The sequence below is a fragment of the Mycetomoellerius zeteki genome, unplaced genomic scaffold, assembly GCF_001594055.1.
Source record: "Mycetomoellerius zeteki isolate Tzet28-1 unplaced genomic scaffold, Tzet1.0 scaffold62, whole genome shotgun sequence".
In the NCBI taxonomy this organism is placed as follows: Eukaryota; Metazoa; Arthropoda; class Insecta; order Hymenoptera; family Formicidae; genus Mycetomoellerius; species Mycetomoellerius zeteki.
The window spans coordinates 1,674,213-1,696,536 of record NW_017257632.1 but is presented as its reverse complement, the minus strand read 5'-3'; the positions used below and the strand labels follow the sequence as shown (position 1 = coordinate 1,696,536).

The window sequence follows — 22,324 nt, the reverse complement described above, 5'->3', positions numbered from 1 at the left end:
TATTCGATTTGAGAAGCGGAGATGTAGGTGAGGATAGTGGAAACGATTTAGTCCTCTTAATTGATAGCAGTCTACACGATTTTATAACGTTTAGGACCCGCGAAAAGCCTCGCACGAAAATAGAACCGAGGAGCAGCTGAAAGACTTTTGCATTGCCAGTCAGCAAAAAGTCAATAACGTGACGAACAATTACGTTACGTCACGTAACGTTCGACCGGATTAACTCTTATCCGGGTAACCGAAGTCAACAAAATTATATTTTCGCGCAAGTGATTCTTTTTGCCTGCAACGAATCAATATTCTTTTCTTCAACTGAAAATGTCATTTATAAAAAATGGCGATTTTTATTTTTCTTCTCTTTAAATTATAAATTCTGAAGCTGTAACGCAACAAAGTTTAAATTCAAAAGAATATATGAATGCATATATATATAATTTTATGTAACAATTATTGACAAATAATATATAATAATTGTTCTTAAATCTTTTTTATTTTCTGATACGGAGCAAAACGCAATCGTATCATAATTAAAATAAAATTTGCAATTAGATTCGGTAATCTAAATCTACTTGGTATAACAACATGGTAACCCACAAAGCAAAAGTAATGTAAGCGCTTAGTTCAAATTCGTTTGTAAATACGATTATGGCCCCAATTAAAAATCTTCGCATTCTTTAGTAACAGTAGATTAAAGAATAAGTTCAAAAATTGCAGAGAAGAACTATATATATGCAACAGTTGCTTTATGTAGATTACAATGTTGTTACAGGAAATCTTGCAATGAATGAAATATCGCTACGTTAACGTCTGTCAAAGAGTTCTAATAAGAAATCATTATCTGAATTACAAAATCAGGTTATCCGGATGAGTGTTAAAATATTAACGTTAATGTAAAAAATAGATGTACAGTAAAAACTGTGAGAAAAACAATGCCGCGCGACACTTGTCGCGGGCCGAGCTTATCACGACGATAGAGCAGCGTGTTATCAGTGACACTCAAAGCGGATTGGCTGCGTTCTCGCAGGTTTCGGAGCACGATTGATTCAGATCATTCCTCTGAACACTCTCCTAAAATTCTATTCCCATGTTTAATAAGTGGTCGCTGAGAAATCTCCGGTTCGTTTATTGGATCCCACAGAGTATGGTCGTCGAGGAGCGCGTGGCTCGGCTTCAGAATAAATGTCGTGACGTCGCGCGCGACGCCGTAAGTTTGGGTGAGTCGATCGTGAGACGTGAACGAACGAACGAGAGAGCGTCTCGTCGCGGTCGTGAGAACGCCGAGACGTCATATATATGTCCGGGCTTCGCGGAAGCAGCGCCCACCTGTCTGCTTCGCGAGCAACCACGAGAGATTCCGCACTTTTCGAACTCGGCACGGCTTTCAGTTTCCACGAATCGCGTTCTTCCGAGAGGATTTTCTCGATCTTCTCAGCTGCCCCTCTTCTGAGAGGTTCGATCCTCCTTGGGCGATTCCTCTTCCAAAGAAGTTGAACCGTCCTCGAGCTATTCTGCTACCACCAAAGAGATCTATAGACTGGTACCTTTTTGATGGCCATCAGGAAATGGATTCCATCTTGTTTCAGTCATTCTACGAATACTCTATCACCTCTCCTTTTCTGATAGATCGTATTTTTAACTCCCTTCCGAGAGATGTCTTCAAACTTTCTTGAACGATTTCTCTTTCGAAGGAACTAAACTTCCTGCGAGCTGCCTCTTTTCCAAGACAGCTTTACTATCGTCGAGCCATTCTCATCTCTCTCTCTCTCTTAGCTAATGGAGTATTTTACCTTCTTCTCTCATCCAACAAGTTTCTATCCTCCTCAGATCGTTTTCTTTTGAATCGTTTCTTTTTGTAAGAAGGTTTCACAGCCTTGCTCGGGACGGTTCTCATTTTTTCAAATTCCTCAGCATCGGTGCCGAATCGTCGAGTGAGAAGTTTCTACGAAAATCGCGTGCATGGTTCCTCGTGAAACGTACCGATTTACTTCCAAGCCCTTTGATATGTATGCGCGTCGGAGGTTGCTAGTCTCCGAGCTATTTACAGGAGTCTCCAAAATTGGAACGCGGCGCGTACGTGTCATCCGTCTCGCCCTACCCTGCGAGACGTCGCGAAAATCGTGACCAGCCGGCCGCGAAGGATTCCCTGTGACTTCAACAGTACCTATTCCGATGTTCCCTCCGACGTGTCGTTGCACTTGTACCCCACCTCCCGTCGGACGCCGAGTCCCATGTCCGACCGGCGTTGACAACGTGTCTCTAGTGGAACACGGTACTATTAGGCATCAAGTTACACACTACTATACCATCGGAAACTTTCCTAAGCCTTCGACCACGACGGGACGAAGACTTTGAGAGCATGTCCAAGAATACACGCGACCCTTTCCAAACCCGGTAGACCTCGGCGGACAGCCACAGAACGCCTGGTTGTCTCACCGTCTGTTGCCTTCGATCAAAAATAAACGACATCGCGACGTACGTTTCCTTTTCGCTGCGGGGATGTGTCTCGATTATTCTTCTCATTTTTGGAGAGTCCATTCTCGGCCGATCTCGCGTACGTTCGTCTCACCCACCTGATGTGTGGGCCCGCCGTATTAATAGGGCCAGAAGGTAGGCAATGGAGGTGGGGGTGGTGGTGGTACGGTTGGATAAAGGGTCGGGGTGGCTATTAGGAGACAGGTGGGTGGCGGCAGAGGTGGTGGTACTGGTGGCGGCGGCGGTAGGACTGGGGACAGCGTTATTGCTGCGGCTGCGGGGTGCAGGGCCGTGCCCGCCGTCGCGGGGGCACACAACGGGTGCAGGGCGGCGAGTGAGGGGCGCTGGCGCTGACGCTGACGCTGCTGGCCCTGGACCTCGCCGTTCTATTCCGAGTCCTGCTGCATTTTGGCGTGGCCATTACCAGCGGAATTGCTCGACACGCTGCCGCTGTTGGGCGGGAAGCTCGTGGGTATGGTGCGCGACGACGAGAAACAGAGCTTCATGATGTAGGGGAATTTGCCGTCTGCAACAGATAAGCACGGCGAGGGGACCGCCTTGTAATATCTTGCTGTCGAACTCGCTAGCGAAGGGACTGTCGAGTCGACAAGATCGCTCGTGTCAAACGACGTTCCTTTCAAGTTCCTGGAGTCTGACAGCTTTCGCTAATTAGCAGGATTATTGGAGAAAATCAGAGCTTTAGATGAGTTATGTTTTGCGACCCTATTCATTGATTGATTAATTATTACGATGTTGCTGCTATTAATCTTGACTATTATCCCGTTTATGTTTCTAAGAGATTGATTAAACATTTCGAGAACAATAAACTGATACATACACTGAAAAAAATGCGTGTAATTTTACATGGAAATTACATGTCTATGACTGGAAAATTTTTAAATTATTTAAATATGATTGGAAATTTACAGGAAATTGTAAATTTTCAATCATATTTAGGTTTTCTAGTCATGGATATGTAATTTCCATGTAAAATTACATGCATTTTTTTCAGTGTATGATATATGTACATATATATAAAATTTTCATATATAAAAAAAATCAAATACTTATCGATATCCCTTCCGAACGTTTCGACAACTTTTATGTCTACGGTAATTCGTTCCCTTAGCTTTACTTTTCGATACAAAAACGATCGCGTCAAAAATCATAGAAGAGAAATATAAATGGAAGCTAAGCGAACTTCTATAGTATGAAGAGAATCGTAAACCTGAATGAGGGAAGTGAAATTCCAAATCGAGAATCCAAATCGAACGAATAAGCGATAAAGTCGCATCGAGACCAACTGCGGGATATCATAATCGTGTAAAATTCTCATGACTGCTATCTCACCAAGAAACGCTGCGCGAGAGAAATCTGAGTTTTACGATTGTGCGCGATCGTATGTCGATACTTACTGCTGTTCTCGAGCGCCGTGTGATTGCATTCCATGATAGCGGCCACCGCGATACCGACACTGCTGAACTCGATCAAACCGGACGACGATCGTTCAGACTTGAGAGGGAACAGCTTGATCGTCGTCGGTGCCTCGATGCCGCGCTCCACAAACACGCGATTCACTGTTTCCTCGGTTAAATCCGGTGGGGTATTGAAGAAGTGAACTATCTTCGATGGTGGTTGTATTCTATTCTTATTGGCCATCGCAGGATTCAGGAATCTGCAATGATACATTGAAAATCGGATATTGTAGAAGACTTCAGCGAAAAAAGCGGCTTCTTTGAATAATTACGAATAATTGAATAATTACGTTTGTTATATTCAGCATTTATCTATTAATAATTACGCATGCATCGAGAAACTACACGTATTTTTTCGGCTAATATTTCTGGATTAACAATTTGGAAATTCAAAAAATTTCATATCTGAAATACATAGAGAATGTCCTGATGTTATGTGTTATTTTCTTGGCTATCGAATACATTCTAAACAGATAAAATAAACTTTTGGAAATTGGTCTATTCTTCGTTTTTGTTTTATTATTTACTAACAAAAGGAAATAAAACAAAATTTTATTACATAGAAAAAAATTTTTTTTATGAAACTTATCTATTTTTATTTGATATTAAAAAATTTATCAACTGTCGATTGAATTTATTTATTTGATATTAAAAAACTTATCAAATGTTTAAAGAATTAAAAAACATGTACGTAAACAAAAGCAGGGTCAGTTTCAGAAATTAATTGTATCCTTTTAACGTGAATTCAAACAACAAAAAAATAGCATATTATATTTCAAGACACTGATCTATGTATTGTTAAAATTTCATAACTTACTGAATTTCTGAGTTGCAAATCTTTTTTTGTAGGTTCTGTCAATTGGAAATATCGTTAATAAAAAAAATAATAAATTATCATAGCGAATATGTCAGTCGATTCGTTCGTTAGTTTTTAAAAAAGAGAGTAGCAAACGCATTTAATATTTTCGTTCAATTTTTACGATGATTGGATGGGTAGATACACTAAATTTGGAGTATCTCTAAATTTAAAAAGAAAGTTTATTCAATTTTATTTATGGTCAATGTACAAAAGTTTGTACTTTTTTAATTATAAATTTTATTAGTGTACAAAATAAAATTTAATATCAAAACAATATAAAACTTTATAAATTTACAATATTATTAAATAAAGTTAATTAAATTTTCTTTCAAAAATAAAAATTAATATTTTCAATAAATTATATCTGTAAAGAATCGTGATTTTATTTAAATATTGTAGAGTAATATTTAAATATTATAGAATGCTCACAACTTTTGAGCGGCAATGATATTTCATCATTCAAAGAGTTTCAAACTAAATAAAATATATATATATATCAGAGTATTATGAGATTTGCAAAAAGCTGCAAACGGACAGTTTCATCATCTCGAAACACAAAGAAGTATTATTAGAACAAAATTAAAGAATATCGTAACGTTGCTCTTTATTTCTTCTTTCTTCGCGGACAGCTTTGATGAAGCCTCGAGGGGAATATGCCTGCCTCCGGTAGAATTGCTCTCTTTTACGTTCCGTGCAATATCGCCATCTTATTCTCAACAAAAATGTCAGCTTACAGTTCTAGGCCCTCAATTACGTGAAGGAAAGCGGATTTCCACAACGGAGGAGGAAAATGTCCTGCGGAGAACATTTCTGGCGCGCAGTTTGTCTTTCGCGAGCTTTGGGAAACTTTTTGTGATTGACTTCTTGCAATCAGAGCTCACGCGTCCAAGGCGGGGACTCCGCTTCCCTACGGGTGATTAAGTTTTTCATCGGTTCAAAACGTTTCGCCGGTAGAGTACGTTTTTTCCTGCGACTTTACTCCTTAAAAACATGTATCACGCGAACTGTGTTTTCTCACTTTGTTAAATTATTCAGTTTAATGAATTACTTTGCCGTGGGACATGCTTGAGCGCAATTTAAATAAGCTCTTTCAAAATCACCTTAAATAAATGAGGTGCCAAGACTTAAAGATAAGTTGAAAGTAGAGAATTTTAAAATAATACAAGGAGGAAGAGAGTCCACGGGGAAATTTTGAAAATTTTAATTTAAATAAATTGCTTAACGCGTTCACTGCAACGTTCCATTGTCGAGTAATAATTATTCTTGGGCAATAGATAGTCATCAAGTAAAAAGGAAGAGTATTCTTTTATAAAATCAGCTGTTAATTAATCCGGTTTTTATTAAAGGTCGAAACGTTTGTTTTAATTGTATTACTTTAACATGTAATACAGTTTTTATCACTGTTGATATGTATTTGTTGATATATATATTTAATAGTTACTGAATTTATATTCATTAGAATCTTAAAGATATAAGAATTTGTATTGTTTAATTCGATCTTATTGTATCACTTTTATACTCGCCGCTTTTTTCAAATACATACACAACAAACCGAATTTCTCTTTCCTGACTACGCGATTTTTACGCACGAATGTGAAGAGTTGGAACTTAATTGGCGAGCCGGATATCATCAGGCATACCCTTTTGAGCGACCGATGGGCGGCCATCCTGGCACGCTGGTCCAGACATGAAATCGCGGTGGTGTCGTTAGCTCCTATTCAACCTTTAGATTTGATTCTTCCGCTCGAGCGCGTCCGCATCTCGGAGCGTGACTGGGGACAAGGCCGCGCGATTCCAACTGGGAGGGGACCGTGGAGGTTTTCAGCGTTCACCCGGAGCGGAGAGATTTAAATCGCGCTCGTTTACGTGTCCTCATTTAATTAGTCTCCCGAGTTTAATCTCACAGAGTGCCGTCGCAATTTGCCAGATCGCACTGTACGCGTCCCGTATTCTTCGTTACCGTTCTACTGCTCTATAAGAACCGTGCGAGGGATGATGATGGGAATAAGTCGATAAAGGAGGACCGCATTATCGAGACACCCGTACTTTCTAAGATCGACGACTTCGCAGTGTGACGGATAGACAGGTCAATTTATTATAAACCTATCGATACGTCTGACAGGAACCTAATCTTGCAAGGCAGGGAGCGAGAAAGATATTCCGATACATTTTATTGCCTGTAATACATATGTAACAAAATAAGAGGGATGTTTTTGGAAGCTTAATACATTTGTTGCTTAAACATAATCTATTAGAAAGAACAATTCTTATTGAATTTCGATGGAATTGACTGAAAATTTGATATACTGTTCTCCTGATGAAAAGTCACCATGAGCACAACTCCCTATAAGCACTTTTCAAAACTGGCTAACATCACAATATCTTATTTTCAACAAGTACAATATAGTCCTATTTTATTATTTGCATATTTTATTCTGTGTATATTTTTAAATAAAAAGTGACAAATAGTGGCCTAATAGTTCATAAAAACTTTTGCTTTAAACATATTGCTTTCTTTATAATTACTTTTATTTTTTAGGTGCTAAAATTTGGCGAAAATTTTATCAATTACTGACGCTTATAACAAAATAAATTCTCCCGCTGCATCGTAGACGAGGCGTTAAATACGAAGCTGCGATGGATCGTTTTACACCGCACGAATTTGTCACGCGCGAGCTCGCAAATAAAACGTGCGATTAAATGGCGAGGAAAGGAACTGTTGCCGAGAAAACTTGAACGTGCATCTCCACGACGGAAATTTATATATACTCTTCTCGCGCCCCATATATACATATAAAGGCGAGAAATAACGCGATGGAGAATGGAAGAAAGATCAAGCGAAGATAAATGGTCTTCAACGTGCGGATGCGGGCGAGTAGAGCGAAAAAAGACAGGAGGATAAAACGAAGTGAAAAGTTAACGCGCGCGTAAGGACTCACCTGTTATTCTTACTTCCCGTGAAGTCCTTGAAGCTTGCTGTCTTGTCGGGTAGAATGTAAGGGTTGGTTACGTCCGAGAGGAAGGCCTGCTTTGAGAAGCCAAGCTGTAGCCTGCCGTCCGTCCCGATCGTGACGTTGTTCAGGTTCTGCAGACACCGTTCTACAGCTATGCTGTCTCCCATTTGTATCATCGCGCAGCCCTCCTTTGTTTTCAAAAATTTAACCTGCGATAAAGAGACAGACAGCTTGAAGTTTACAGCTCGGATAACAGAAGGCATACAGCGCTCACGAGACATGCGAAATGACAAATGCAATCGATTCTTTGGGTGTGTTCTTTAGGAAATGCTATCAGCACTATTTGTGTCATTCTATTTTTACGTTCATTAGACGTAGGATAGAATGATACAAACAGTGCTAATAAGTTTCCTTGAACGCACCCTTTAATGATAATTTATTAGAGAATTAGAGACCGGTATTCATAATTGGTTCTTATTTCAAGATGTTAGAGCTATGATATACAGAAACATAAGACAGTAAGATGTAAGCAGTAAGTGAATCGGCCAATCGCAATAGAGACGTTAGGCAATAACGTAAGTAGCAAATTCAAAATATTGATTTGTTTACCGCTTATGTCTTACTGTTTTAGTTTTCTTGTGTGCCATAGCCTCAAGTAATGTTTTAAGAAGCTAATATGGCTCTATGATTAGTTTATGATATCTTAAGACTGTATTTAAGATATCATGATCTTAATCCCCTTCGGTGCCTCTCTGGATATGACATATCTCTTTTTTTCTAATACTTTTTCCAATGTTTTTCCATAATTACTTATAACTTTTTTATTAATACAAAAACGTACATTTACTTTGTACTATTATGTTTCTTAATGTCCTTAATGTCTGACGTTCCAATTGAAAAAAAGAATGGTTTAAAATAGATTCATTTTTATAAAATTATAAGCAATCGAATTGGGTTGGGTATACCACATCCAAGTGTGTCATTTCTGTAGTACGATACCGAAAAGTTAAATGTAAGAACCGACTACGAATAGGTCAAAGTAATCGATTGTGTAGTCTTAAAAGAATTCGATGTCCGTCGTGCAATTTATATAAATTTTCTAATAGCTTCAATAATAATTCATCGGCGAGAATATATTATTCAACATTTAAATCACTCTCAGTGTTTGATCAAAAGCTACGTGTTTAATGAAGGGACCATTTATGATCCGTACAGCAGTGCGCGGAAATTTGGCTCTTGTTAAATATAAACACATGCGCTCACGCTAATCCTTGTTAAATGTATAAACGTACATGGAAACTAGAATCTGTTGGTCGTCGTTAAACGTAGGTACGGTGTCGTGTAAGGGACGTCAATGGCCCTACCGTGTTAACGCGAAGTACTGTAGCGATAATTAAGTCATGCGACCCTTTTGTTCGGTCCTACCAGCTCGTTCCATTTAACGCTCTAAACACTACGGGCATCGCACAAAGGTTCGGGGGAGAGTTAGTAATACGGGAAGACAAGGGAGCTGAAGATCCGCCACGTACCTTCGTCACATTGCCGTACAGGCAGAACAGGTTGAAGAGCTTGTCGGTATTGACTTTGTCCGGTTGTAGTCCGTACACCATCATGACCGAGCCTTGCGTGCTGGAGGGCGGCGTTTGGCCCAAGGTGGGCACATAACCCGGCCGAGGTGGTGTGGGATGTAACGGCTCACGGCCACTGAAATCGCTCTTGATGCCGTAACGCTCGACGTACGGCTCCGCATACGTCGCCGGTCCGTTGAAGTTCTCCTCGTAACGATCGTGACCAGCTCCCGGCGGGAAGGTGACCTGCGGCGTGGAACCTGGAATCGCAGATGCACACCAAACTACAGATGTGGACGAGCGAGATAAATGACGCGCGCGAAATACCACTGTCGGTGGTTATTCATCGTCAACCGTGACGGACACGCGCATTCGGCGAAATCGGCACGTCGCGAGGATGTTTCGCGAATTTCATATTGGGTACACGTACGACCTTGCTCGAGAACGTGGTACGGTTGCTTAATTCATAATAACTCCGGCTAGCCGGTATTTGATATATGAATTATAAGGAACAGAGTCAATTTACTTTTTGTCTGCTTTACTTGAGTCTTTGAAAAACGATGCTTCATAATTTATATGAATATTGAGTAATTTATTAAGTTTTATAGGATAGTAAAGCCAGTGGTAAAGATATATAGTGGTGCTAAAACATGAACTCTCAACATTCATATTTTGAGGCAAAGAATACAATAAAATAATGAGTCATAATAAATCTTACTATCACACATAAATCTATTTTCTATTTATTTTCTATCTATTTTGTATTATTGTATTTTATTCGCTTTCTTTCTATGAAGCATAGATTTTCGAATTGTACGAATTCATAAATAATTTTTTGAGAGCGGATTCTTGCGAAAAGACTTTTCCTATTTAAAAACCTAGTGCTTGGTTAAATTAATGCTTTTTAAAGAATTAATCTTAGTACAAAGCATTAGCTTAACTCAGCACTAATTTTTTTAAATGGGAAAAGTCTTTAGCAAGAATCTGCTCTCCGGAAACTATTTATAAATTCGTAGAGTTTGAAAATCTATGTTTCACACAGAAAGTAAGCGAATAAAACATAATAAAATATAATAATACAGAGAGCGAGGAGAAAACCAAACTTAACAGTTCAACCTTCAACTAGAGTAATTTGAGCTGACAGCTCAATTGAAATGGTAATGCAACGCTTTGTCAGCCGTATGTAGCCAGGTATTAAATGTTGCGACAAATGGTGTCGATTCAGAATGTTGGAGGACTATTGGGAAAAGTATGTTGCCACGCGGCGGTAAGTTACGATAATGTTTTCCACTATCGGATTACAACTATCGCGCAACGAGAGGCTCATAGAGCGGTTTCGATTGCAGGCGCGCAATGTTACGTACGGTTCATCGATTTCCTGTCAAAATCGCAACGGGATCGCGGTCACCCGGCGTTGACTTACGGCGATAGTATTAGACCGTGCTGTATCGAAGAGGAATTATTTTCCCGGGGTCAATATTAGGTGCTCAACAGTTTAGACGCCGTCTACGGAAGAATGCAATCCGTCGCCGCCACCAGCGCCGGCTGCAACAGTTCGAATGCAGGTCGATGCAGCAACAGCGTCACGTGTCACTTACGTGACAATTTCGCTCTTGCATTATTAAATCTATCTCATATATTTGAGACAAGAGCTCTTTTTTTACGATGTTAATCTCTATTTTATGATATTACGAGATGTGAAAATTTACATCTCGTAATTACAATTGTTGCACTAGCAAAAGATGAGAAATTATTTCTGTGAAATCCTCTGATTTTTAGATTGCAAATTTGACACGTGCAAATTCTCAAATTATAACCTTTAAATAGGAACAATTTTTTAAATGTATACGTAATTCCATTTAATTTTTTACGTTTTATAAACGTTTTCGAAAGATGTCTTGCGTAAATATTTATTACACATTTTCCGATGAACATTTTCTAAACCATTTTTCAGTTGAAATATGTGCATTTTGTAAGAACGGCAGTTCTTTCAATTTTCTGCTCAGTCTATTCATCGTCATAATTAAAGCCACCGAATTTGCATTGCATATGCTGTCGTTATGAATGCTACTTGGGTTACGAATAAATTCGCAGTATTCCTCTGAGAAATGTGGTAGGTATGTTTGCACTTGGCCTTTTATTAACATTTAACTTCTGTTGAAATAACAAGCTCTACGTGCGTTTTGGCTGTCCTACGAAGAAAACGTCGTAGCAAAATTTCTTCGATTTACGAAAAATCTTTCCTTGCGCGAGGAAAGTGAATAATTTTCGTGATAACTCCAATGCGTATTTCCCGCAAGAAAGGTTCGCCGAGATAAATTTTTCTTTCCATGCGTTGCAAACAAATGCTCCAAACATATTTTTTTCCTTCTCAGTAACGACGTCGGTCCGCACTTCGTCGGCCCTCCATTAATCTGTTCTCATTCTTTACATGTGTTCGTGAAAAAGCTGCAATGACCCGAGCCATCTATTTTCCGAACCGGTGAGCTTAATTTGGTCATTAGGTACGAACAGACGGGATGGTTGGATGGGACAGACGGACAAATAGACAGACAGGTACTCACCATACGGTTGAGGCGCGGCGCCGTATCTTGGCTCAGCCAAAAGGGGAGCTGGCCTTCCATTTCCTGTCGCGTCGTTTTTATGTGTGCTCGAGCCTGCAACAGAACGACAGTTCGTCGATGAGACTATAATCACCTTCGACGGATACGTCGCGTAATCCCACGCGGTCACTGAGAAGACAAACGATGCGAGCCAAATGTCGCCATTTATCCCGGCGTTCCTGGCAGTTTCGACAAATTTCCGGTGGGAATCGCCGAGCAGAGGAAATACAAGGAAAATGCAAAGGAAATTTATAGCTTCATATTAATATATTTACATTTAACTCATACATATGCGTTACTGCGACTGTACTTTGTTCTCAAGTAAACTAAAAATTTAACTTTTGAAAGTTTAGATCGAAGAGCGATATAATTGATTTAGCACAATGATTATTGGTGGGTATAAATATTGGTACTTGTATATTCTATATAAAATTTTAATACTGAAATAAGTATAATTTATCACGAACGCCTTGCTTAACCCGGGATTAATCACCTGGAGTGTTTTTATATCCCAACAAAAGATGTGAATTGTTGTAAAATGAATTTTATTTAACATATTTTCTTTCTTTTCTAACAATTCTTTACTTTCTTTTTTAATAACTATCCTTTATGAACCTTTAAATATGCAATTTCTTCAAAAACACACCCTAAAGTAAGAAAACCATTTTATTAATTACCGTCTTTATTTTGTAGAAATATTAATGTCGTAATAAGCTACTTAACATGCTTAATTCGTTTGTTTGATTTCTATATTTACTTCTTTCAAAAAATTGTAAGTAAATCTATATCCATAATCTTTTCACAAATACTAATAAATTGGAAAATAATAATATACAAAATTATGCAATATATACAATAATATATAACATATTGTTAATAAGAGTAATTTTTTATTGGAATGTAAAAATACCCTAGGTGATCGTATACGTAAAAAAGAAGGTGACCATTTCCGATGGTCTTAAATTGATTACTTGGACGTTATTTACGTTTATTCCCTGACCACCACTCGCTCTGAAGCAACGTTTTCTAAATAAAAATTACATCTGAGACATTGCAACGCGTCTCGATCAAGTTCCTAACAAGAGGTCGATTTGAAATACGTCACTAAATTGTTTAGGAAAGACGGATGAGGTGAAACACATATTCCGCGTAATCTGCGTTTGGTTCTTCGCACACACCGCATCGTGTAATCCGTTTATATTAAACTGCGTTACGTCTACACATGTATAGTAACACGTGGGTTTCTCATAGAGATGAGTGCGAGTTTTGGCAATGTTTTGGTACACCCACTCGCGTACAGCAAATGGTACTCGTGCACCGTGTGCGAGCGATATCGAGCTTGTTGCTGTAGCAGCAACCTATATATATCGATCCTTCTCTATTCCACCCTCGGAATATTCGATATTGCCACGTCTGCTCTCGACGCGGTTGCAGCCATCAACGATTCGAGGAGATGCTCGTCTTCTCGTTTGAAATAGAACGTCCCTCTATCGCCCGAACCGCATCAGTCGCTTGATTGGCCCCCGCCGAGGAGGAAGCAATCGCCTTAACCCTGCTTGATCCTCCCCGGATCACATTCGATACCACTCCATTGTGGACGTACAGAATCCCAGTAGATTAATTGCTAATTAAGATCAGTATGCTAATGCCGCCATATAACTATGTAGGACGTAGCGCATTGCGTTGGATGTAATTGCGAGATTGAATCAGGAGATTCGAAGAGCAAAGATGTACGTTTCTCTCCCTGAAGATAAATTCCGGCGACATAATAATCTTTTAATAATATCGCTTGATATTTAAATTATGTTCCAGCATGAAAAATTAATTATTTCCTTAAAATATAGACAAAAATACAAATATATTTTGAAATTACAAAAAATTAAATTTTTCTTTCCTAATAATTTTTGTAAACAGAATTGTATACGAGTAACTAAGAAATTGTTTATCTTCTCGGCTGTTAAACATATTTATATAAAAATGTATAATCGAATCCCGTTGATGCATTAATGGCATAAAACGATTCAACAATTCGCAAGATTCAAGCAGATAACAATTACGAATCATTCCGCGTAATCATCGGATTCTAGTAACAATAGTAATAAAAGTCATCTTACTAAAAGTTAAGTTAAATAATTTTCCGACATTGCGGGGTATCTCCCACTTTCGATAATTACGTGACGCGGGAATTATTCAGATACTGAGGATAGTTGCAGCTGGTGCGTATTTTTCAATAACGCGGGACAGAGAGAACGACGGACCGTGTTCCACTTGAGAAATGGCGCACCTGGGCTCGTACCTCGAGAACCTCGGAGAGTCTCGCGAGTCCATGAAACCCAATATTGGGCACTCGCAGAAATCTCGTGCGGAATCATGGAAATTGCGATTTCGGATACTGGTGGAGCTACGCGAACGTCGCGCCGAGTTTCTCGCCGTGTTTGTCCTAGTTCAGGGTTCTCGAGACAGTGACACGACTAACGAATTTAGTTTCATTCAGGATGGCGAATGTGAAAATACTGTATCGACAACTTGGAATTGGAGCGGATAAGACAGCTCGGGTCATTAATGATCCTGATCGACTAATCCGGATGAAGAACGTTTCTCGTTTCGCGGAGAAAAAGAATTTCTACATTTCCACCGAGTGGATCTCATATAAGATTTCTCTCCTTCTCTATATCAGGTTCGAGCGATGGACATTCGCGTGTAAATTAATAATAAAGGTACTTGCCATCGGGTTAAATCAGTACGACCCCGACGTCGAGAAATTCAATTTGCAAAATAATTTCGTCACGAATACTAAATCGTTGTTCTCCATTATCTTTGTGATTAAGGCAGGAGAATACTTCTAAATTATCAACTGTTAAAGTTATAAATAATTCATTGTGTAATCGAGCTTTTTTTTTAATTAAAGTTGTCATCGGAAAAAAAAGAGTAAAGAGGATCAAGAAATCCCTTCTCCAAATCCTATCATTTGGAGATACTAAAAAAATGTATTAATTAAATAGAGAAAATAATACCCAGGCCCGTCCCTCATGAATACGATTCGTATTAGACGTCTCTTTTGTATGCAGGTCTCGTAAATCTCAAGATCAAATGAACGTCAAGCGATCTATCATAGCTGTTGAATTAATAATGCCACTGCGGATGTTTGCTGTCGGATTAAACTAGCGTGGTCCAGCGGCGCACGGGATTTCAATCTCCAAAACAATTTCACCGCGAAGCGTCCGCGCCGCATCGTAAAGGTAAATGCCATTACCGGTGTAACAGCGTCTCGTCGCTCGTGGGAGGATATCCTCGTGCGATCATTACAAGCGGATATTAGAACTCGTAGGTCATCTGGCTGTTGGCCGGGGCGAAATTGCAATTTTATGTCCAACGAGACGCGTGATAGGGAAATTACGACTCTCCCTATTGATCATTTCGCGAGAGCCCTTCGCAGGAGAGGCTACCGAAGATCCTCTTCTTTCCTACCCCTTTTTGGCGACTGCTTTGGAAGAGAACCTCTCTCCTTTAACATTTATCGAAGGGTGAGACATGACGGGAACCGTTGATGGTGGACTAGCGCGCGGTATCGACCTTCGACGTCGCCACGCAGACTACCACCGCCCTCCCCATGAGATATATAGGGTGAACGACAAAATTTCCATGATTGCGATCCGTTTTTAAGCAATTAAAACTGAGAGAGGAAAGTATAAAGTACAAGTAATTGGATTTAAATGTCGGATTCCTTGACAAATTGATCTTATACGTTAAATTTTTTCATAATTACAGGCAATAATTCTTAATTTAGAAGTTCAGAGTTTTAAATTACATGGCCCTCTTAAGTTTTCTTTTGCGATGAAAATGAACAAGTTATTTATCCAATTTCAAGTTGCTTCAAGTAATTAAAGATGTGATATATTTAATATAAACACACACAATCTTAAAAAACAAGAAATCGATGAAACTTTTACAAAGTAAAAATTGCTGAAATTCGTAAACCTAAAATAAATGAGTAAAATAACGAAGCTCGATACACCCTGTATATGGCTACGTAAACTCCATTGGCGCAGGTGGTATATCGGTCGAAGAACATAGCCGGAAGAAACGGCGTACAGATTATTTGAACAAGGGTGGGATTATTCGACGATGAACAAAAGCCCTTGTGAGATGATACCTATATACATTAGGGGTTTAGGATTAAAACTCAATCTCGGAATCAGCACAGTGCAGTGGCGCGGACAAAAACGAAAGGCTGAACATTAAATACCACTTAAATACGTGCTCCATATGCTAATCTCTTTCCTAAAAAAAAAATGCTCTTTCAAGGTCTCACATTTCAAAAATTGATTACCTATATAAAAAGAACGGAAAAAACGCGACAAAATCTGAAGTCTTTGTAACCACTGAAAATGCAGAACGAGCGCTCTTTAAATTAGGTACGTCGTAACAGGTTCGCAATCGTAAAACGTAACGGCTCCGTAACAGTTCCCTCCTGTTACGCGAATTATCAATTTTCAACTTAATAACGCGGAAGAGAAATAGCGTGAGGAGAACCTCTGGAAAAGCTTTCAGAGTTCTATTAAGCGGTCCGATTGCACTGAAAAGTGAAGGCGAACGACTTAAGCAATAAACGCAATCGGCACGTGCATGCCAAGTTGCGATCAACAGCGTGAAGAACGATTTTATGAATATATATCTACTAGTAATAAAAAGTGCTCTCAAGAATAAATACGCTTCTTTCCGTCCAGCGAAAAATTTTGTAAAAAGGAAAAAGTACAAAAAATGTTCACTACATCGAACTTTTCATACTCTTAAATATTAAAATTATGAAAGTATATCTACTAGTAATAAAATAGTGCAAATTATTTTCAGGAATATAAATTGAAAATTTTATAAAAAGAGAAAAGTGCATGTTAAGTACATCGAGCGTTTCATATTCTTAAATGTGTAATAAAATAAAATTAATTGTTGTATAATTAATAATAATGTCGAAAACAAAAGAAAATTATTGACAAAAGATTTCGAAATCTTCGGATTAATTCTTTCCTTTCTAGTTCTTGGTATTATTAAAAAGAATGAATATACGATTATCAAAGAAAAATTCAATTTAATGTTCCAACAATGTCATGGAAATAATCTACAATATTTGTCGAGTGCTACATCACAGTTTTCTTAACAATAACCTGTCGAAGTTATTATTGTAAGATCGAGTTACTTCTTCAAGGTAAATATTTGACCGTTTCTCAGAAAGTCAACGTTTATAGTGCAACAGGTATAGTTATGGTCAACAATGGAGTGTATTCGACAAAAAAAAGAAACCAGAGAGGAGTTTTGTTATCTTTCAAGATTAATGTTTCTCTCTCGAAATAAAGGCGAGGTAGATTTTCTATGTGTGCACTTTACACAACATGGCGATTATCAGGGCATGCGTATGCAAATCGACTTGCGATCAGAAACTGCGAATGCATTAATAATTGTACTAATTGCCTCGACTGCATTCCTATCTCGGGCCATTTGTCGATGCCGCGCCTGATGCGAAAATCGATTTACAGCCCACTGGCGTACGTGTATTATTATTATTGTGTCATTAGGCGCGCGCGCATGAGTGTCTGATATCGCTTGAGCAAGTTCTTGCATAAGATAAACTCGTTAATCATTTGATAATGAGATCGTTCTTGATCCTAAAATCATGATCCATCCTATATACGTACAATTGAGTACATAGTACAAGTTCATTTACGAATTTAATAATTTAAACTAATGTTGAAACCACATCTCTTGCTTATGATATCTGATCATTTTCAGTGTTATAGAATAGGAAATTTAATATCTATGTCATAAAATATGTATATATACATATACATGTATATATAGATTTTTTAAATATTTATTTGACTGAAATTGCGAGATAAAGTGGCCTTTTTAAAAGAATCCAAAATATAAATAAAAATTATTTCAATTTCTTATCACGATATACAAATGTATAGCATTTAATAGTTTCGCAGATTATATGAATATGGCTTTTGTGGATTGCGAGAATATAATTTTGTATACATCTCACACCCTTTTATATTTCCTGTACGTGACCTAAAAGTTCCGTACTTCCTCATGAAATATTCAGTACGTCTTTTATCTTATTTATAAGCTTTTTGTACGAGTTATAAATTGTAGCTTGACTTTATTCAAAAACTAAATAATAATCAATATAGAATTCAAGTTTGTGGAATATTTATCAAGTTAATTAATTTTTTATCGCCACTGCAATTGCTAAAATTTTCAGAAACCTCGTTTCTGAAATTTCTTGTAATTTCCAATAAACTCACGAGATAAAATTGAGATCCAGCGATAAAAATTTGTAAATGAAAAATAAATAAAATGAAATAAAAAATTATGATAAGAAAGGAAAATATATAACGGAAAAACATGTTCAATATAATAAAAATCACGCGTAACATTTTATACATATCTTTTTAACAAAAACCTTAATGTACAAAGAATATATACAAACGATTCTATAAACTGTATTTCGCTACAAAAAATAATCAGAATAATACACACTCAAGGAAGAAAAGTTCGATGTACAATTCCTTCGACGCAACATTCTATACGTAATTTCTAATATAAACTTATATAACTTTCCCGAGCAACTTTCGCGAACTTCATTTTGGCCGTGTTACATTCATTTCTTTTTGCACAAGCAAATAGAGAATCTTTTCTACAAAAGTCTGCGATGAACCACACAGCGATCGCCCATCCGTAAGGCCTTGGCAACGCGTGTGCAATTGAAGCTCGTTAATTGCGTAACGTGACCACCCAGTAACATAAACAGCTGGGAGCTTCTACGATTAATTAGTATTACAGTATATGCCGACTTCACCGGCCATGAACGGTCATTTCCGTACGTCCTGGAGTCTCTGTCTAATGACAATCATTATGAAAGCGTCTCCAGGTGGAGCATAAATTCAGTCCCTTTGTGGTCAACAACCGTCAGGTGCTATTTACTGTCGGTATAGGACTGTCATACTATAGTCCCAATGTGGCAGTCAGATGTTTGAATCAGAGTGTGATGTTCTCAAACCATGACCTGCAATCCCTATATAAACGCGGATGCAAAATACAAAAAAGGAAATGTATAAAATCATCGCTTTCGGTGCAATTAAATTTGTATTAATTTGAGATTTTTCAGTTCTTTACTTATAATTTTGAAACGATTTCGATCGTAGAATTAAATATTAAAAACTAGAAAACAAATTTAAACATGTAGCGTAGATATCTTTTATAACATCACATAAATATCTCTGAAAATGATAAGATAATAAAAATCAAGACGCATGAAAAGATAAATATAGAATATAAATTATATTATGCAAAATTAAAAAAATTTTTAAATTGTAAAATATGTATAGACTTTTCAATTCGGTATAATATACGATCATATTTACCTACATTAACGACTAACAATCTAAACAAAAAATCTAAAGCAAAAAATTAACATTAGCAATTAATAAAATAATTGTTTAGCATCATTTGCGAAGTAATCAACATATTTTATCAAATAAGAAAGTATGTGCTGACTATCTCATAGACGTCGTTTCACATTTTCGCATGTTTCATTCAACATCTTTATCTTATTATTTATAATATTAAATGCTGAACATACGTGCGTTACTAACAACAGCTAATTTATCGATAAGCGTCTATGAGCTTCGAAAAATACCCGTTTTTAGAAAATAAGTGGCCATAAAAGCTCTTTTAATTGTGCGCATATGGAATCCATAAATATCCTGCTTAGAATCCTTTACGAATTCACTACTAGGAATCACCACGCTTATCCTTACTTCCGTGATACGGTTTGCGACGCCTCGCGGCTTCCGGCAAGCCAACGTCACGGATGTCAACGGTCTGACGCAGGCACGGAGGGACACGTCCACGTGATCCAAGATGTCTTGAGGTCAGATGCTGATTCGGTCGCTCGACGACGACCCGCTGGCGCGTTTAGGGGGGAGACGTACAATATACTCGGAGCTCAACTTACCGTGCGGTCTCGCGGCGACACGTGGCGTGTGTCTCAGCAGAGTCTGCGAGTCGTCTGCCTTGCCGTTCTCGAGACAACTACGGACGGACGCATCCGTTCATCCGTGTTCCAAACATCCATCCGCGTATTCACTCTCACTCTCCGTAGATAGTGGTAGTAGGAGTAGTAGTAGTAAGGAGGGGGGGAAATGAGCCGTAGATCTGCCTAAGCCCCCTCTCATTCACCACCGGGCCCTGAACTCCACGTTCCACGTGAGAATCCATCATCACCACGTGAGAATCCATCAAGTCAACAACGAGTAGGCTGCATCTGCACACAGACAAACATTCCAACATAACAATCCCCTTTTCATTCTCTCTCTCTCTCTCTCTCTCTCTTTCTCTCTCTCCCTCTCTCGATTTTCTTCCCGTAATCACCGATTTCCCACCGCTCGGGGTGGAAAGGACGGGGGCGAGGGGCTCCGGCCGTTTTGTGTGCGTTTTGCGAATCCGTACATGTACTTGTTGTTTTACACATAACATAGATTTTTTTTATTTATGTATTCCGTCGAAGGGGCTCTGCCGAGAGGGTTTTAACCGCCGGCCGATCTCGACGCCGACCCCTTCCTCTTCGGTCGTGTGCGTGACAAGCGAGAGGAGAGACTGAATAGTCGTGTGAGTAATACATATACACGTACGGGCGCATATGTATATACGTATATAGTATATGTACGACCGACACAGTGACGTTCGTCGACGACCGGAAACGCTTTCCATCATGCGAAAGATATGCTCAAGTGCTTTCCGATGAAACTTTGATGATGTCATCAAATAGCGAACATGCTAATCGAGTTCTTAGACAGGCTCGGTTCGTCCTATCGTCCATGACTGATATTTTCTTGGACTTCTTAATAATTTCATGTGAATTAATTCGCGATTGTAACTTTATTTTTATTACAGACCGGAAATCAGAAATTCGAGAATTAAATTGAATTGGCTACATAATAAAATTGGCACACTGCTAATGATTATTTTATAGAATTGGAAGAGAGTAAGTAAAATGTAGATACTAATACAATATCAATTTTATTGATGAGTCAACTTCAATGAAAATTGAATCAAGAGAGGAAATTTAATTTTAAGAGAGAGTTATTATATCAATAATTGAAATCTCGATAATCTAATAATTAAAAGTTCTAAATTAATTTATACGTTGCAATGCAAAATATAATAATTGATTAACGACCAAAACTCAATTTTCACAAAACGGTGGTATTATCTATTTTTGCTTTTTAATAATCAATTACGAGGCTAAGTTCTCCCTAAGAAAATTATTTTTAGTTGATAGTTAAATTTTAGTTTAGATCAGTTAACAGCGTGCCAATTTATTTATATCGCTATGTGATCAACTAGATCTATTTTCTCGTGCTTTGTATTTCGCAAGCGTTTTACGACGAACTCGACCAATCTGTTCTTTCAATACCATCGAAGCAATCATCAGGAGCACTCGGGACTGGTTGCGCCGATTTAAGCCAGCTCTGCTTATTTTGCTTACTCTCCTCCCACCTACGTCTACGTTACAGTCAGGACTATAAACCAGACCAGACGGGAACAACGAGTCGTTAAGCAGAGTTAGCCAGCCCGGGCAGTCGATGCAACTCAGCCTCGGTTGCATCTCGTTTCACATTATTAACTGAGAGTAACGTTTCCGGTGGCGACTACTGCCACAGCAGAGTACATATATATCGATAAACGTGCATGTCAGGGATCCCTTTTCGCATCTCGACCTTCCTCGATCCGATCGCTTATACATATATACATGGAGTCTCTCTGAGAGCTGTTTCTATGTATCCGACTTTACGACGTATACATACACGTATAGGTAGGTAACTTTTTCTTTTTCGAGCGGTAGGCAGTGGTCGATTTGAATGTTTGTCTGTGAGTGCGCTGGTAGCCTTGCAAGACGTAGTGGTGGTGAGCATATTATTCTGAGAGACACGTATATATATATATATATATATATGGCATTTTATATATATTTTTTTAGAGGTCTAGCTCACGCGCACGTGTGTGCGTATATGTATGCGTGTACATATATGTGTGCGTATACGTATACATATACATGCGCCCATGGCTCGCACTTATATTCAGTGTATTATCCCCGCGACGTTGTTGTCCGGGGGGTTTTTCGTGATTTTTCGTGGTTTCCCGATGGTTGGTCGGTTGATTGGTTGGTTGGTTCGTGGGTGGAGGGTCCGGCAGATCTACGGCGTGATGTGTGACGTATTATGTGGATGCTATTTGTCTCTATGTAATGTACATATATGGCACCAACGTGCATATATATTTATCGTTGTAGAACGGTGTGCTCGATCTCGAAATTTCGATCGTTGTTGTTATT

The 22,324-nt window shown here is 38.5% G+C and overlaps 1 protein-coding gene across 2 annotated transcripts in view; it reads right to left on the bottom strand.

Annotated features, from left to right (window-relative positions):
- Window positions 1-1,839: 1,839 nt before the first annotated feature.
- The window catches only part of sm (smooth), a 160,493-nt gene continuing 140,008 nt past the window's right edge, over window positions 1,840-22,324 (bottom strand). Inside the window, exons 7-11 of one of the 2 annotated variants that reach the window (XM_018457351.1) lie at window positions 11,893-11,985; window positions 9,290-9,588; window positions 7,746-7,969; window positions 3,888-4,147; window positions 1,840-2,998 (exon numbers count right to left, since the gene is read on the bottom strand). In XM_018457351.1, coding sequence (XP_018312853.1) covers window positions 2,859-2,998; window positions 3,888-4,147; window positions 7,746-7,969; window positions 9,290-9,588; window positions 11,893-11,985 — 1,016 coding nt within the window. In that variant the 3' untranslated portion in view covers window positions 1,840-2,858. The remainder of the gene's footprint in view (window positions 2,999-3,887; window positions 4,148-7,745; window positions 7,970-9,289; window positions 9,589-11,892; window positions 11,986-22,324) is intronic. The other variant, XM_018457352.1, reaches the window with a different exon arrangement.